Source organism: Protopterus annectens, chromosome 3.part1 (assembly GCF_019279795.1).
Source record: "Protopterus annectens isolate FY-2018-M chromosome 3.part1, PAN1.0, whole genome shotgun sequence".
Taxonomy (NCBI): Eukaryota; Metazoa; Chordata; order Ceratodontiformes; family Protopteridae; genus Protopterus; species Protopterus annectens.
In genome coordinates, this window is record NC_056732.1 from 1,698,210,665 (window position 1) to 1,698,228,589 (window position 17,925).

Here is a 17,925-nt window from a genome sequence, read left to right on the forward strand (position 1 = left end):
CCAGGGTGCTGTGGTGAGACCAAAGGGCAGTGTTCTGAACTGATAGTGACTGGCTCCCAGCTAGAAGTGCAGGAATTTTCTGGAGCATTTGTCCATTTTTATGTGATAATACTCACCCTGAAGATCTACTGAGCACATCCAATTGTCTTTTTCCAAGAATGGAAGTACTGACTGTACCAAGACCATCCAGAACTTGGTTTGTTGAACTGATTTGTTGAACTGGCTGAGATCCAAGATGGATCTCTGGTCCCCTGTCTTTTTGGGCACTAAAAAGAATCTTGAGTAAAATCTTAATACTTTCTGGTCTGCGGGACTTCTTGGATGACTCTTTTGTCAAGCAGTTTTTGAATTTCTATGACTGCCACCTCCCTGTGACTGGGTGGAATGTCTGGGAGTCTTGTTTGTATTTTTGGGTTGGTTGTAAGGGGAATGACATAACCTCTGGAAATGATCCCCTGCACCCATTTGTCCATAGTCATTTGTAAAGAGGCAGATTGGTGCAGGGATAATCATCCCCCAACTGCCTCCAGAGGAAAGCAATCAGGCCTCCCTTCAGGAGCGTTGGTAAGAGTTACCAGAGAAAGAATCTCTGGACTCCTGGTTCTGCGGGCCACTTCTGCCTCTAGAATGGTGTCTTCCATTGTTACCTCCCCCTCTGCCCAGGGAGTGGTCCTTGCCACATGAGCCCTGGAAAGGCCCTTGGGACTTTTTGAACTATAGCCTCCCACTTCTCTGGCTCCTAGAGTAGGGCTGTTGAGGAGTGGAAAAGCATAACTCCATGGCAGAAAGAGTCTTCCCATCTTACTCACATCTGGCTAGTGTGGCTTTCATTTTAAGTCCAAACAGGAATGATCCGTCAAATGGAGCATTGGCAAACAAAGATTTAAATGACTCCACAAAGTCACGCAAGTGCATCCAGGCATGTCTAATGGCTATGCTTGAACCCACTGCTCTTGTCATCCCTTCAGCTGTGTGAGCAATAAGCCTCATGGATGAGTTGGCAGTTGAGTCAAGGATGGTGAGTTGAGAGGTAACTTTGTCTTGAACCCCTTCAGCTACTGCTCCTGAGACAGTATTTGAAAGTTCTTTAATTAGATCTCTCTGCAACCTGGTGAAGTGTGCCATGTACTTCAAAGACCTGAGAGCGAAGGTCGATGAAGAGTAAATGTGCTTCCCAAATCTATCCATAGTCCTAAACTCCTTGTTAGGAGGATGGATAGTAGGACTCTCTTCCACAAGTTCCTTTTTTTGTGGTTGCAGCTATCATCATGGCATCAACTGGGATACCTTTAGCCCAATATTGTTCATACTTAGGGGCAGATAGAATTCTGTCAGGTCTCTTTGGGATCGGTTCAATGGAGTCCGAAATCATCCAGGCTCATTGAGTAATAAATTCAATAAGCTCATCAGTGGGTGGAGAGATCCAAGAGGTAGAGGGTTGGGCACAAAAAGCCTTCAGATAAACTGAATCCTCTGAGGAAGGCTGAAAGGAGGACCAGCCAGTGCTCTGTTTCAGGATTTCTAGGACGTCTCCAAAGGAAACATCATCAGGGCTTGACTTAGGATAACTTTCCCCTTCATCAAAATCAGTGTCCTACATGAAAGACTCTTTAGGGGAGTCTAAGTGCTTCCTCTTGCACTTTTTCTTTGCAGGTACATCCTTGGTGGGATTGCCCAGGGAAGTATCCAAAGAAGAAACCACCAAGATGGGTTGTTGCTGAGGGTTTTGTGCCCCCTATCCCAGGGATGAGGCTGGAGGATGCTCCAGTTGAGGGGATAAGGATGATACTTGGCCCGACTGTGTGTTCACTATGGACAAAGCCTTCTCCATGATTTGAAAGGCTGCCCCCCCATAGAAGGATGGTAGCCTGGAACCAAAAAAGACTCCTTTGGAACCATGGTTCCACCTTGCATCTCTGAAGCCACCTCTAAAGCAGCAGCCTGGGTCAAGCTTACGACTGCTGAGACACCGAGGGGTATGGATGGCTCTGAAAGAATCGACGCTGAACCCTGCCCCTCAGAACCAGCAATGAAGCCTCGACCCCGGGAGGTCTCCAGTTCTGACAAACCAGAAGGGCTCAAGGTAATCCCTGGTTCTGGAGCAGAAATTCTAGGTGGTAATGAGACAGTCGGATCCAGGTAGGTCAGTGCCAGGGGCTCCAAAGGCTCAGTAGGAGTTGGAGGAGGAATCCATGTCAGTGTCGATAAAGGACTGGTTCCGTTGCCAAGTTGGCTTGGAACAGAAGGTGGATACAATCCCCTCTCTGTCAGGAGCTAATCGACCAGTCTCATAATGTTCAATTCCGAAAGATTCTTAATGAATCACAGGGACAAAACAGATGGACACCTGGGAGGTCTTGGTTCCAAGAATGGACTGGGTGGCCTATCTGCAAAAGGAGCCACTGAGGATGAATATATAGTCCTTGGTAAGGTTTTAATAGTAGGCTGCTTTGCTACCAATAATGCCACTGGTACAGAAGCTCCAGATGTGTGTTACGAAGATTTTGTTGAGGTGGAAATGTCTGTGGTTATCAGTGCCAAAGAAGCTGTCGACACCAAGGGCTATTTTGTCAATTTTGAAGGCGGTTCAGAGGAGTTTCTCAAAACCGAAAGAGATCTCTTTTTAGGTTTGGAAGAGGACAAAAAAGAGGATAATGTACTGGCTTCAGTTCTTGGAGCAGAAATGGCTTCTTAAATCTCTCCTTTCAGAAGACATTTTAAGATTAATTTGTTTATTAAATTAAAGTTGTGGCAGAGAAACCATGACAGATTGAGCAGTCCTCCTGGAGGTGGACCATGCCAAGGCAGTACACACAAAAAGCATGACCATCAGAACTGGGCATTTTTCTTTTGCACTTCTGGCACCTCTTGAAGCCAGAGATGCTTTTAGAAGCCTTGTCAGCCATGCTAGGAAGAAAAAGGGGCCTAGCACAAGAAAGTACACACACACACACACACACACACACACAGACATGAAAGGAGAGGAAGAACTCAAACAGGGTCTCCTCTCCTCTTTTTTTTTTTTTTAAACAGAGAAAAAAGAAGGGAAGAAAATTATCAGCAATGGTAATTAAGAAAATACCGTAACGGTAACTAAAGGGAAAGAAAGTACCAACAATGGTATGAAAAAAGGCTACCTAATGGTAGGAAGAGGAAAGACACTCACATGCACACTTAAAAGCTAGATAGAGGAGTGGGTAGAAATAAAAAAAAAGATGTGTGGAGAACTTTGTAGAAAAAAATTAGAAATATGGAAAAAAAACTTACTGAACTACAGCCAAAGCTCAAGAGATAGGTCGGATGTGTCTGACACAATGAAGCAGTAAATGAGATCTAGGGTAATTTACAGAGGAGCATCATGGGTAGAGCCTAAGCTCGAGAGTTTTGGAAGGCGTGAGCTGAAATAAACAATCAAGTTCATTCCAAGGGCACGGAACCGAGCCCCACAGTCAAGGATTACAAGAAGATTGAAAACATCAAATCTATTTTTATTGTATCTGGTTGGGGAATTAAGAGTTGATAAAAACCACAGAGATTGTGTTGTTGTTAGGGGAATTGTTATTTATAGTTGCCCAGTTGATGTTAAAGTCCTCAAGAATTAGCTTTTCTAGGGAGAGCGAAGGTCATAGGCAATGTCACAATCATTGCCTGTGGATATAGAATGTTACTAAGGTTAGATTCATGTGTTTATTTATTTTAAGTGAGGACATAAAAAGAAGTTATGTCTTACCATAACATTCCATCTGTATTGCTGATCCTCATTCAGTCATTACGTATGGGTATTGATTCCAACTTCGGACTAGCCAGCCATCTTCCAAGCTCACGTCAGCTACAAACTCTCGAGCTAAAACTCTTACCCAGAATTCCCCTCTCCCTATTACCTCAGATTGAGTTTGCAAGTCAAAAGAAGGTAGAGGCTGCCTCTGGTCAAATGACTTAAAAGAACCAGATGGTGAGATCCACTAGAAGCCACAGGAGGGTCGTAATGACTGAACGAGGATCAACAATACAGATGGAACGTTATGGTAAGACATAACTTCTTTATCTGATATTATTAATCCTTGTTCATTCCTTACATATGGAACAGAGTCCCCAGCTACCTCTATTCCTGGGAGGCTCTCATGGAAGGACATTTCAGAGCACCATAGAACCAAAAGATGCTCTTCCCCTGGAGGCCAAATCCAATTTGTAATTATTGATGAAGGTATGAAGCCTAGCCCAAGTTGCAGCTGCACAAATGTCATGTAAAGAAGCTCTGGCATAGAAGGCAGCAGAAGTTGCCACTGACCTTGTCGAATGAGCCTTGATGGTAGTCGGCAATGGAATATTACGTTGTGTATAAATGAAGGTCACAAGGTCTTTCAACCATCTAGCCAATGTGACCTTAGCAACAGCACATCCTAATCTAGGTCCAGAATAGGCCAAAAATAACTGGTCTGATTTATGAAAGGCCTTAGTCCTATTCAAGGAGAAGTGAATTTGCTTTTGAATATCTAGGGTATGTAGGCAATAATCTCCTTTGTTTGAATAATTGGGGAAGAAAACTGGCAATTCAATGTTTGATTAATGGACATTTCAGAAATCACTTTTGGCAGAAAGGAAGGATTAGTTCCTCAAAGACACTCTATCTCTATGAAAAATCAAGTATGGACTCTTGATGCATAAGGCTTGAAGCTCAGAGATACGTCTGGCAGAAGTAATGGCGACCAAAAACAAGGTTTTCCATGACAAATATTTCAGGTCGCATGAAGGAGCTGGTTCGAACGGAGGCATTTCAGAGCTTGTAGAACTAATGACAGGTCCCATGGTTGAATAGGTTCTCTAAAAGGGGGCTTCAGATGATTCACACCTTTTATGAAGGTCTTGCATAATTTGTAAGACATAAGAGAGGAGTCTTGGACACCCTCATGGAAATTAGATATTGCAGCGAAATGAACTCTAATGGTAGAGCCCGACAGACCCGATTAAAATAGATCGGCTAGATACTCTAGTACTATTGACACTGATGCTGAAAAAGGATCTACTTGCTTTTCTTTCAGCCAACAGGTAAATCTTTTCCACTTGCTTAGATAAGTAATTCTAGTGGAAGACTTATGAGATGCAATAAGAATGTCCCGTACTGGTAAAGAAAGATCATTCTGCCTGGCAATCAAGGAAATTAGAGGAGCGAAGCTGTGACCTTCAGGCTGTCCAAGTTGGGATGAATCAGATTCTGTGGATGGGAGATCAACCCTGGGGTTGGATGGAGAATCCATGGTTGATCTAGCAGGTGAGGCCAAAGGAAGGGAAACCAAATCTGACGAGGCCAATATGGTGCTATGAGGATCATCTTGCTCTTCAACCGACAGACTTTCTTCAGAAACTGGGGAATGAGGGGCAGAGGTGGAAATGTATAAAGAAGACCCGAGGGCCAATCGTGGACTAGAGCATCCCTGGGTGACTGTCCCGGAGGGGGAATTAGGGTGAAGTAGTTGTTGCATTTGTAGTTGGTCGGGGATGCAATGAGGTCGCAGCAAGAACAGCCCCAGCGGTGGAAGATCTCCGCTGCTATCAAGGGATTCAAAGACCACTCTTGAGGTTGTAGAATGCACCTGCTGAGTCTGCCTGCTATCATGTTGGAACTCCCAGGAATGTGCATTGCTAGAAGAAAACGGTTGGTAGCCATCGCCCATTGCCATATCCTCATGGCCTCTCGACAAAGGGGGGTAAAATTTGGTTCCACCCTGTTTGTTGATGTACCAGACCACTGCCATGTTGTCTGATTGTATCGCAATAGTCCCAGACGGCAGCAGGGGATGTAATGCTTGCGATGCCAGAAGCACCGCCCTCAGCTCTAGAATATTTATATGCAGTTGGGCATCCAATTCGGACCAAGTGCCTTGGACTGTCTGATGCTGACATAGCCCCCACCCCATCAGGGAGGTGTCCATGGTCACTGTAGCCTTGGGCTGCTGGGGGGAGAAGGGGCAAGACCATTGTGACAGGTTGTGGGTCATCCACCAATTTAAATCCTGTTTGCACCTGTGAATTACTCGAATCTTGGCTGAAAGAGGATGCTGAAAAGGATACCATTGGGTGAGCAGTAGCCATTGTAGAAGCCTCATGTGAAACCTGGCCAGGTGGACAATGGTGATGGAGGCTGCCATACAACCCAACAGCTGTAGGACAGAGTGAGCTGTGGATATCTCCCTTGAAAGGATTGGGATCAGTTATTGCTTTATCCTTAGAATTGTGTGCTCTGGAATGGATGCTCTGCAATTCTTTGTATCCAATATGACCCCTATGAATTCTGTGGACTGAGATGGGGTGAGATTGGATTTTTGCCAGTTTATGGTTATGCCTAGCCTTTCTGCAGCAAGGATAGAGTATGCCAGGGCTTCTTCCAATAGATGTCTGGTGGAGGCAGAGATGAGCCAGTCATCTAGGTATGGAAACACCTGGAATCCCTGTAGTCGCAAGTGAACTGTGATGGCTGCCATGCACTTTGTGAACACTCTGGGGACTGTAGAGAGTCCGAAGGACAGTACTCTGAACTGGTAGCGACTGGCTCCCTCACGGAAGTGCAGAAATCTTCTTGATGGCCTGTCCACTTTCATGTGGTAGTATGCATCTTGAAGATCTATCGAGCACATCCAATCATCTTTTTCCAAAAGCGGGAAGATAGACTGTATTGTGACCATCTGGGATTTTGTATTCTTACAAACTTGTTCAATACACTGAGATCCAAAATTGGTCTCCAGTCCCCAGTTTTCTTTGGCACCAAAAATAGTCTTGAGTAGAATCCGGATCCTATCTGGTCTGGAGGGACTATTTGGATGACTCTTTTCCTTACCAGCTTTGCTATCTCTAGAGCTGCTTCTTCCCATTGACTGGGTGGAATGTTGGGTAAGTTTGTTGGGGGGGCAGCACAAAGATCGAAGGGAATATGGTAACCTCTGGTTATTATCCTTTGTACCCAAGAGTCGGTGGTGATGGTTAGCCAGGCAGAAGGGTACAAAGAGAAACAACCCCCAACCACCTCCAGAGGAAAGGAGTTGGGCCCCTCTTCAGGAGCGCTCGTAGGGATGACCAGGAAAAGAGTCCCTGGAACCCTGGTTACGCAGACCCCATTCTGCCCCAAAAAGGGCGTCTTCCCTGTGAGTTTCCCCCTCTGCCTCTAGGGGAGAACTCGGCCTGTGTGTCACGGAAAGGACCCTGAGACTTTTTGTACCATATCTTCCCACTCTTCTGGTTTCTGGAGAAAGCACGTTAAGGGGAAGAATAACGGACACCCACGGCAGAAGGGGTCTTACCGTCCTGTTCACATCTGGCCAATGTGCTTTTAACCTTGGGTCCAAACAATGAAAAGGCTTTGATGGGAGCGTTGAGAAAGGAAGCCTTGAAGGGTTCTGTGAAATTACATAAGCGCATCCAGGCATGTTGTCTCAAAACAACACCTGAACTCACCACTCTAGCTGCTCCTTCTGATGCGTGAGATATCAGGCACATGGAGGAGTTTGATATAGATTCAATGGTAGCCAGCTGAGAGGCTACTTTGTTAGGGACCTCATCAGACATGGCACCAGCCAAAGTTTCAGGGAGCTCAGATACTAAATCCTTTTGAAGCATGGTAAAGTGTGCCATATAATTCAGGGACCTGATTGCAAAGGTCGCTGATGCAAACATATGCTTCCCTATTCTGTCCAGAGCCCGTGACTCTTTGTTGGGCAGATGGACAGTCTGGCTTTCTTCTTCCACCAGGTCTTTCTTGGTTGAGGCTGCCACCACCAAAGCCTTTACAGGAAGACCTTTGGACCAATAGGGGTCAGTAGCAGGAGGGGAAAAAATTTTATCTGGCCTCTGGGGAATGGCCTCAATGGTGTCAGGAGCCTTACATGCACACTGCATTATGAGCCGGATGAGTTCGTTGGCAGGTGGAGTAACCCAGGAGGTAGGGGGCCGGGCGTGAAAGGCCTGCAGGAACACAGACTCTTCAGAGGTCGCATTAGAGGGCTGCTGGTCACCTCTCTATTTAAGGATTTTGAGGATATCACCAAATGATACCTCAGAGGGTGAGTGAGGGGACCCTTCCCCATCATCAAAGTCTGTGTCTTGAGTAAGGGACTCCTCTGTGGAGTCCATGTGCTTCCTCTTGCATGAGCTTTTTTGATGAACTTTCTCGGAGGGAGAAGCTGGGAAAGACAACACAAAAGGGGTTTCCTGTGGGAGTGCATCCTGAGGCCCTTGCACCTGGTGTCCGCTAGGAGCGACTTGTGTACACTGTGGTCCAGAGAAGGGCAGGGAGATTGGCAGCACAGTATCACCAGCAGACGCCAAAGCCTTCTCCATTAATTGGAAGGCCAGTCCACCTGAAGAGGGGTGAGTGTCCAGGACAGGTGTCACCCCTCCCCTAAATGGCTCAGCCTGCCGACTCTGAGTCCCTGAATGGCTGTGAAACACCAAATTACGTATGCCGCAGCTGACATCCTGGGTTGTAGCAAAACTCTCCTGCCACAAAGGTAACTGCGGTTCCTTAGTGAAGTCCATAAATGGAACCGTAGAGGGGGAAGACTGTGCTATATCAAGGGGCTTCAAAGGCAATGAAGGAGGAGAATAAGTAGGGGTCTTTGACAAAGGGTGATCACCTGTCAAGGAAGGATAGGTCCTGGGGGATGGGATACCTCTGGCCAAAAGCACTTGATCCACAAGACGCAACACGTTGTGTTCAGAGAGGCTTCTAGTGGATTTCACGGACACGGCTGAGGGAGAGTCAGGTCTATCCACAGATGGGACAAGCTCGGTGCCCACCTCACCAGTCTGCACTGAAAACAATGGGGCCGTAAGAGACTGAACTACAGGTGTCTGCACTGAGGAAATCATCGGTGCAAAAGTCATGGTCTGCACCGACAATAAGGTCAGTGCCAAAGTGGTTGTCAGTGCCGAGGCTGGGACCAAAAAAATCAGTGTCAATAACTGAGTTGTCGGTTCCGGGTAGGGTGTCGGAGCCGATGTGGTTAAAGTCTGCGCCAACTGGATAGTTGGTGCCGGTAAAGAGGTCTGAACCGAGGAGCTCCTTGGTACCGATATGGTAAAGGGCACGCTAGTCAGTGCCGAAATCAAAGATGGCGCCGATGGCCTCAGTGCCGAAGGTCTAGGCACTGAAAGCGCTGGAGCCAAAAGACTCAGATCTGAAGTAGAAAGCTTAGCCTTCTTGGGTCTCAGTTGGTGGGAGTCCCCAGCCAGGGACGAAGGAAGAGATTTGGCCTTTGAATGATCATCAGACTTTTTCTTATGGGATCTTGGAGGGGTTGAAGCCTCCGACCCAATAGCCTCTGAAAAAGGAGATTTGAGTAGCCCCTTCAGTAACAATTTATTTTTCCTCTCAATTAACGTCCTGTTAGAGAAGTTCTTACAAATTCTACAGGGTGGATCAACTGATAAATGAGGCGCTCCCCATCAATAGACACACAGAGAATGTGCATCTGAAGTAGGTAATTTATGGCCACAATCTGAACATCTCTTAAATCCCAGACTACCTTTTTTATCTGCCATGATAGGAAAGAAGGAAATCAGAAAGAATACCAGCAATGGTACAAGAAAAACCCAAAGGTAATGAAGAAAAGGGGTCTACCAACGATGGTATAGAAGAAGATACCTCGCGGTAAAAAAGATTGAAAAATTTCAAGAAGGGATAGTCGCTAAATGCGATAAGGTAAGAGAAACAGTTTAGAAACTTTTCTCAGAGAAAAAGTTGTTTTAGACTAGTACGACAACAAAATATTACACTTAGCTCAAGAGAAGTAGCTTGACATGACCGAATGGCAATGCGGCAAACGAAATCTGAGGTAATTGGGAAAGGGGAATTTTGGGTAAGAGTTTTAGCTCGAGAGTTTGTAGCTGACGTGAGCTTGGAAGATGGCCGGCTCTGTTCCGAGGTCATAACTGATACCCACACGTAAGGAATGAATGAGGATTAACAATATCAGATGATTTTTTCCATTGCCAATAAATGGGGGGGGGGGGTTAATTGGTGAACACATAGGATAAGAGTTTGTATATGAGCACTACACTACTTGCCTTTTTCTTTTTTCTGTCATATTTGAGGAAGTTGTGTCCTGGTAGAACAACTTCCACATCTTGATTTTTTTTGTTTGAGACATATTTCTGTGGGCATGATTATGTCTAGTAAGAGATGAGCAACCCAGCCATGTATGTCTGGCAGCTTGTTGTAAATGCTACTCAATTTAACATTAAAGAGGATTAGTCCTGTCAAATGTTTTAACTGGGGTAGTGAACTTGGAAGAGGGGTTGTTTGAAACTGGTGTCCTGCATTTGGGTGCAGATCACCTGATTGTATTAACTTTAGCAAGTGTAGCTGCAGGCTGTATAGCCATGTTTGTTTTCTAGTTTTGTTGTAGGTTAAACTTGGAGTGATTATTATTGAGTGAGAAGTGAGGGGTTTTATTTTTGAATAGGTGAATGAAAATATGAGTGAAAATGTAAGGTGCTATATTAAAAGCTGCACAATTTTAATGAATGTGAAGCTCATGAGAGGTATAGGAAGGTATTTGGTTACTGCAGGGAGGATGGATTGCCAGGAGTAAATCTAGAAATAACTTTTGGAGAAACATTAGAAGTGTATAGAAAATGTTTTTTTTTTCTTGATGCTGAAGGAGTTTGGGTACTTAGAGGCTTGGTGGATAAATACACTAGATGAAACAACTGTCGATCAATAGAATACAGAAAATGGGTTGTGTTATTTGAATAAGTTAGAGGTAAAGGAAATTTGTGTTGTATAAGTGTTGAGATAATTGGTGTATAGTGCAACATATGGAGCAGTAGGTGGAGAATCTGTTTAGAGTGAACACTTAATTGTAAGGGAGGGGATAAGACAGGTGAAGAAAGTATAACCAAGTGGAGTGATTGGGAAGAAGGTAAGGAGTATAAATGCAGAGGAAGGTGGGGTGGTTGAGATTGGGGTAGGGCAGGAAAGTGGCATGAGCTCAAGTGTATCAAGGGTGAATGGAGTGGGTTGAGCTGTCCAATGAGTCTAGGGAACAAGAAAAACAATCAACCAGGAGCATCTTGGTAAGGTAAGATAACCCACAACTACCCACTTTCAGTTTGAAGTGAAACACAAAGTGGGCTGAGTTGATACATATGTCCTATATTCAATACTTAGATAATGAGTCTGGTGTCAGCATTTGCTGACTAGACTGTGATAAGGGAGTCTGTTCCAACTGCCAAGAATTATAACTGTTTGTAACAATTTAGGAGGGTGGATAAATTTTTTTTTACATTCACCTACACTTAATAAAATGGATGGATTGCTGTTTCTTGTGTCCACTGGTTCTGTTAAATTAATGGATGATGTGGATGTTCACACAGGTCATAAAGTAAACTTCATATTTTCTGTTATTAGTTGGTATTCAACAACCGGAAGGGCAATAGTCACTGGAACAAGAAGTATGGAGAGAAACCTAGGTAAAATATGCAGAAGTTACTGGGAATTTAATTAGTTTGGGGGATTTTATGGAAAGGAGAAAGAAATCATTAAATCTCAATAAATGTTGGAGAAAAACAGTTGTAATGTGTACTCTCCAACCCTATGCACTAAGTGTTTAGGTAGTATTTGCAGATATTACATAAAAATGCAAAAATGTGCTTTAGCATGTGATATATGGCATTCCCTTGCTTTACTTCTGAAGCAATTTTCACTCTCAGACCTTCCCAGCTTCTCTCTCTTCTTCTTCAATCCATTTGACACCTCACTAATCCAAGATGAAGAGATTGGTACCTTAATTACATGATGAACATCGGTTTCTCCACTTTCTTCCACCTGATCACTCCATGACTTACTGCTTTCACTCAAGGCAGCTACTTCTCACATAATCTCAGTCAGAACCTCTTCAGGTAAACCTCAACTATGCAGTATGTAATAAACATCTATTTCTTTATACTGCACAGTTTAAGCCTCCATATCTGCTAGCATAGCTCCTCCTTCAATAATCATACCCATGTTCCTTCTTTCCACCCTGCTACAGATTGCACTCTCCAGCACCCCCCTGCCAAAACAGGAGGGACATTTCTGTGGTACCCGGGCTAAATGTTGTCTAATCAACATGAATAGCAACTTCAATTTCCCCAGTAGAAAGTTTACTGGCCTAGTGGGACTAATACGGACAACAAAGGTAGATGAATACATGAATGAACACATAAAACGATAGTGACCTATATAGTTGCAAAACATAGGTAAATCACAAAAGACTGTGTAAATGGAAAAGGAGTTGCCTGGGAAGGACTAGACGATATTAAAGCACTTATTGTCTTATGGCAATACACTGGGCAAGTCCTCTGGCAGTTAGTACACAGGACTAAGATTCTGAGCTGTTGTTGTGCTGCTTACTGTAGTTAAAGGTGCAGAGTTTGATTCCTTCCACCTCTCTTGCCCTACTGCATGGATGTGAGCAAGTCACTTCACCAGACAGTACTCCTGGGTCACCCCTGAAAAGGGTAACCTTGCCCAGGGGGTCCTATCTGTTTAACAAACAGATAAAAACTAAAAATTGATTGTTTATCTGATTCAGCACAGTGGAAGAGAGCAGGCTAGAAGCGCCATGAAATTAATACAAAAAGTAATGCAGTGAGTAAATACTTGCAGGACAGAATAAGAATCCTAAACATGAAATATAGCTACTCATGTTAAATATTAACTCATTCCATGTAATGGAGCTCTTGAAGTTTGCACTGTAACTTGCAATGGGTGGAGCTTAAGCTTTTTTTGATAGAATCAAATTATGTCTTCACATTTCAAACAAATGTTCATATCGCTAGAACCATAGAGGTTACTAATAAAGTGTAAATTCCAAACTCTTCAGTACAAACTATTTTTTTAGTGCTAGTATTCTTTAGGTTCTAGGTTTTAAACAGATTTTTATAAGTCACAATAAACATAGTAACTATTGCATTTGTAATATTTTGTAAACAACTTGCAATATCTCAGCAACTACTCAAGTTACACACATACTGTTAGTAACCTTTTGTTCATCCAGCTGAGAGGTTTCATATGAGACTAAACAGTTATGTTTGTGTTACATGGTTGTTGAGATACTTAGAAAAGCATGAAATTTAAGACAATATAAATAAATATTATACAAACAGCAATTACTATCTCTTTACCTGCACTAGACAGAGCTCAAATATCAACACAGTTGTGTTTGCCATTGCGTAAACCTTAAGATGAAATATTTTAATACTCTGTATGTTGTGTGGTTTTGAAATTATTAATACAAATATGAACAAGCAACATTTGACACCTACAGGCATCAGTACGTAACTGCAGAAGCTGCTACAGGTGTCACCCAGCTGTAGTGAGCTAAAAAGGAAAATGCATAAAGGGGAGGGTATTAAAGGCAAGTAATCAATTTTGGAAGTGCCCAGTTTTCATTTTTACCTTGAATGAGAAAGAGGAAGAGGATTGTGTACTCACTGGCATATCATCTTCCTTTTCCTCTTCCTCATCTATTTCTATTCAAAAGCCTCCATAATCTTTCTGTTATAGACAAAAAATGCATGTGAAACACAGGCAGTGTCAGTTTTAATACAACTGACTGAGTTTGAAGGGGACAAGGTTACAACTCACCGATCTCATATTGTTGAAAAAATGCTCATACAAAATCATTACTGGCATTCTTCCTATTGTGTATAACTCCAACAGTGATTAATTTTTTTTTTCTAGTTTTTCCTTTCCTCTGTAGTTTGTGGCCATGGACTTAGTATGTGTTAAGTAGAGGGTGTAGTATATGTTAAGTAGAGGGTGCTGAGGTGAACTGACTCCCCAAAAATGTATTTTTTAGATTTTTATGTCCAGATAAATTTCTTTTCTTTCCTCTATAGTTTGCGGCCATGAACTTAGTATGTGTTAAGTAGAGGGTGCTGAGGTGAATCCCTCATTATGGATCCAGGTTAGTTGACTTCCAAAAAATTTATTTTTTAGATGTTTATGTCCAGATAAAGGTTTGGCCAGTTGAATTTTTCCAATTGAAGTTTCTTTCAGATATGACATGATAGTTCATAATAGAACCACAGTATCTCCTTCCAGAAGCACTTGCTGACTCCACATAATGCCATCAACTTCATGTTAATATTAGTAAGTACTGAAAGAGCATGCAAATGTACATTTGTGTGACCACTTTTGATTTAAAATAAAACACTAAATAAAATATGCTGAAAAATTAAAAAAAATGCACTCAGCTATACTTCTAACATCATGCTGAAGATAATATAGCTTTATTTAAAACACAAAAAATGTCTTCGCAGATATTTAAAAAAGAAAAACAGATACAGAAAATTGCAGGAATTGAGAATAACTGAAGATAGAGTTGAACATATTCCTTTCCTTCTCACTCTCTGTAGTCATTCTTCAATGGTCCTGTGAAAACAAACCATACGATGCAGATAGCACATTCTTGACATAAACATTTATGATGCTATATGTTAACTTTTTTGCCAGCTATCAGCTGAATTTTGCATGTAGCACAAAGTATATAAAGGACAAACCATCAGGAACAATTAACTGTTACACTTTACATATTTATTTATCAAGTAATACATGGTTACTTATAATTAATTGTAACATTTAGGTCACATTCACTCTGGCAGCTTAACACAGCCTAGGTAGAAATATTTTCATTTAATGTATCCCCACTGTATTCTGTTGTTCTAAAACATGTCCCATTAGGAGTTAAAAGTATTGGACGTAATCATTCCCTACTTTTAAGGTAAACAGCACTGATCTAGTGGTCAGTTATGTTATGAGGCACTATAAATGGCAGTAGTAATCAAATGGGTCACTCTATATAACGACATAAGTCCAAACAAATAAGAACTCACCAAACTGCTAAAGAGAACCATATATGAAACTTAAAAATTGCAATAATTTTGAGTACAACTCCTTCAGTGTGTAATTCCATACTGATAGAGTTATACTCAAAATATTTGCATAATTAAACATATTGTTTTCTGAAGCAGTTTGGTCATCACTTATTTGTGAAGACTATTGTTACACGGCACTGTGTGATGACATCTGATGTTGTCAGCATGCCTTGTATTCCCATATGTATTTTCAGATACCCAGAAGTGACCCCCATGAAAACTCATGGACATTCATATGTAATTACCAAGTCTGCAGCAAAAGTGGCCTTTCATTTTTTTAGTTATTTCATTTTGTCAACTGGATAGGTGAACTGATCAAGATCCTTCAAGAAGCTAAAAGAAATAGCACAGAAGTATAAGATATTAGCTGCCCTGATCAAGACAACTGTTACCACCTACCCAGGGGTAAATCTGCAGCTTCTCATCCATGTACTGTTTATATATAAAAGTAGCCAGGTGCTTACTGCATTTGGTATGCAGACAGTCTGTGCCAAAAAACAAGGAACGCACTAGGTTAAGTATCTATTTATTGAAGAAGACATGGGTTGGCATTTATTGTATAGTAATCACACTTTACAATGGATAGCAATAACACTGTCAGCTTTTCAGGCTAGCTTCGAGATATTTTGTTTTAAAATAAACTTCAATAGTGCTTTGAACTAGGTTTGCACAGATGTTTAAGACTGTGCTTTGACAGACTTAGACCCTGCAGTCAATCATCCAAACATTGCTCCCACATCACTCCTGAAAAGGGACTGTATGTCCAGTGGGCTTACCCAGTTAAGAAATAATCTTCTCTTTCAAAAAAATCTTTCCATGGAACTTCACCACCTGGGGTCTGGTAATTAACAGCCATACTGTCAAGGGGTAGCAAGCACGTGCAACATCTTACCATGTCCATTCAAAATCCTGCCTTGCAATTTACAGTATACAGGCATGTTGTTTTAACTGACCACATCCCCTTCAAAATAGCTAGATCTGGGGCGAAGCCAAGATGACACAGAGATAACAGCATCTTCTCAGAGCTCTGTATTTTATTAAAATTACCGACGGAAAAAATATTATCTAATCATCATTTTCAATTCCAACACTACCAAATACCCTTTTCACCTTTTTGGAAAGTTTGTTACTGTTTGGAAGTAATTTTCCTGTCAAAATACTTAAGGGAAGTTTTCCTAAGCCACTGAAGGATGAGCAACTCAAAGAATAATCATACTGAGTCTGCTATCAAGAAAGAACTCTATCAGGTGACATTAGCATTGCAAGACTTAAACATTAAAATAGATGGATTCCAACAAAATCTACAAGAACTCAGAGAGAACACTTTAAACAAACAAATATATTCAATGACTTATTTCAACAGCTACAAGCTAAAGGCTCAGACATTGAGTATGCTGTATTTGATATTAATAAAAGACTCAAAGAAAATGAAACTCAAGTGTTATCTCAAAAAATCAAAATACCTTATTAGCAGAGAAACTGAATGAGAGACAGAAGAAATAACATAAGAATTTTCAGTCTACCAGAGAAAATGGAGGGTGAAAATATGGTCTCTTTTCTATCAGCATGGACACCTAAGGTGCTCAATCTACAAGAAAGCTCCTCTTTTGGAATAAAAAGAGCCTACAGGTCCATTAGGAAACCAGATAATATAACAGCATCATTGAAACAAAGGTCTATTATAGTCAAATTTGTATCCTACATAGACAAAGAACTGGTCCTAAAAATGCTTGGTCAAAAGGTCCAATCAAATTTGATCATTCAAACATCAGGTCTGTTAATGACTAGTCATCTAAGACTATGGAAGATAGAAAACATGGCCATTAGTAAAACACCTTAAACAGAACAACATCAAAGCACAACTCATCTTTCCTGTAAAGATAAAACTTCAACTATCAACAATACACAAAAACCTGCACAACCCCCCAATGAGAACTTTGGTCAACGCAAAATCATCCATTACATATGCATGTGCTAAATTGGTTGATTCCCTCTTGAAAAGGTATGTAGTGATGGAAGAACAAATCTGTAAAGATTCTTGGGCCTTTTTGGCTTCTATTGAGAATTTTGGTTTTCATCCACATGTGTTGTTTTTAACAGTTGATGTTGTTGACCTGTATTTCTCTATACCACATGAAATTGGGATTGACTGAGTTGTTGAAAGGTTGTTACATCATGACGCAGAGTGAAAGGAGATTAGATTATTTCAAGAGTTAATGGACATTATTTTAAAAAATAACTATGTAATGTTCAACAACAATATTTACAAACAAGTAGTGGGAGTAGCCATAGGGTCACCATGTGGAGGGAGCTACGCTAATCTAGTAATAACTCAGTGGGAACACCAGACAATTTTTTTGTGACAACAGGTTGATGGAGTAGGTAAAGCTATATACCGGATTTTTGGACGATGTTTTTATTATGTTCAAAGGTTCTGTGGATGATGCTAAAAAGTTCATACAGCACTTGAATGACAGTACACCATTTTTGAATTTTACTTTTTCAGTTCATGAAAAGGTAATCACCTATTTAGATGTGGATTTAAGGAAAGAAGAGTGTGAGAATCGGTATGTAGCTAGAATTCACCATAAGAGCACTTATTCGAACACTATGTTACATTACACTAGTTGCCATCCCCCACATCAGAAGAGATCTGTACTCAAAGGCCAATTAGTTAGAGCGGCAAGAATGACAACTGATTGGTCAGCTTTTTGGATGAATGTGAGTTTTTAAAAAAACATGTTCATTAGCCATGGTTATCCTGAATATTTAGTACTTGAACTAATAAGTGAGGTACATACTCAAAGAAGTACAGGTTTTTATCGACCTATCCTCACTGGTGAACATAGAGTGAGTGTTGCATACTCTAGCCCTGTTAATGAACCATCCATGTGTGTGAATGTAGAGCTAGGAGAAGTTGAACCATGCTCTATGGCTACTGGTGCAGGTAAGGAATTTAAAAGGAGCTTCATTACAGTGTATAATTTAGAAGCAAATGATTTCAGATGGATC

At 41.6% G+C, this 17,925-nt stretch overlaps 1 protein-coding gene across 1 annotated transcript in view; it reads right to left on the minus strand.

The window, feature by feature from the left end:
* Positions 1–14,272: 14,272 nt before the first annotated feature.
* LOC122798626 overlaps positions 14,273–17,925 on the minus strand; it is a 310,399-nt gene continuing 306,746 nt past the window's right edge. The window contains exon 4 of the mRNA XM_044067712.1: positions 14,273–14,410. Within this exon, the coding sequence (XP_043923647.1) occupies positions 14,382–14,410 (29 nt within the window). The 3' untranslated portion in view covers positions 14,273–14,381. The remainder of the gene's footprint in view (positions 14,411–17,925) is intronic.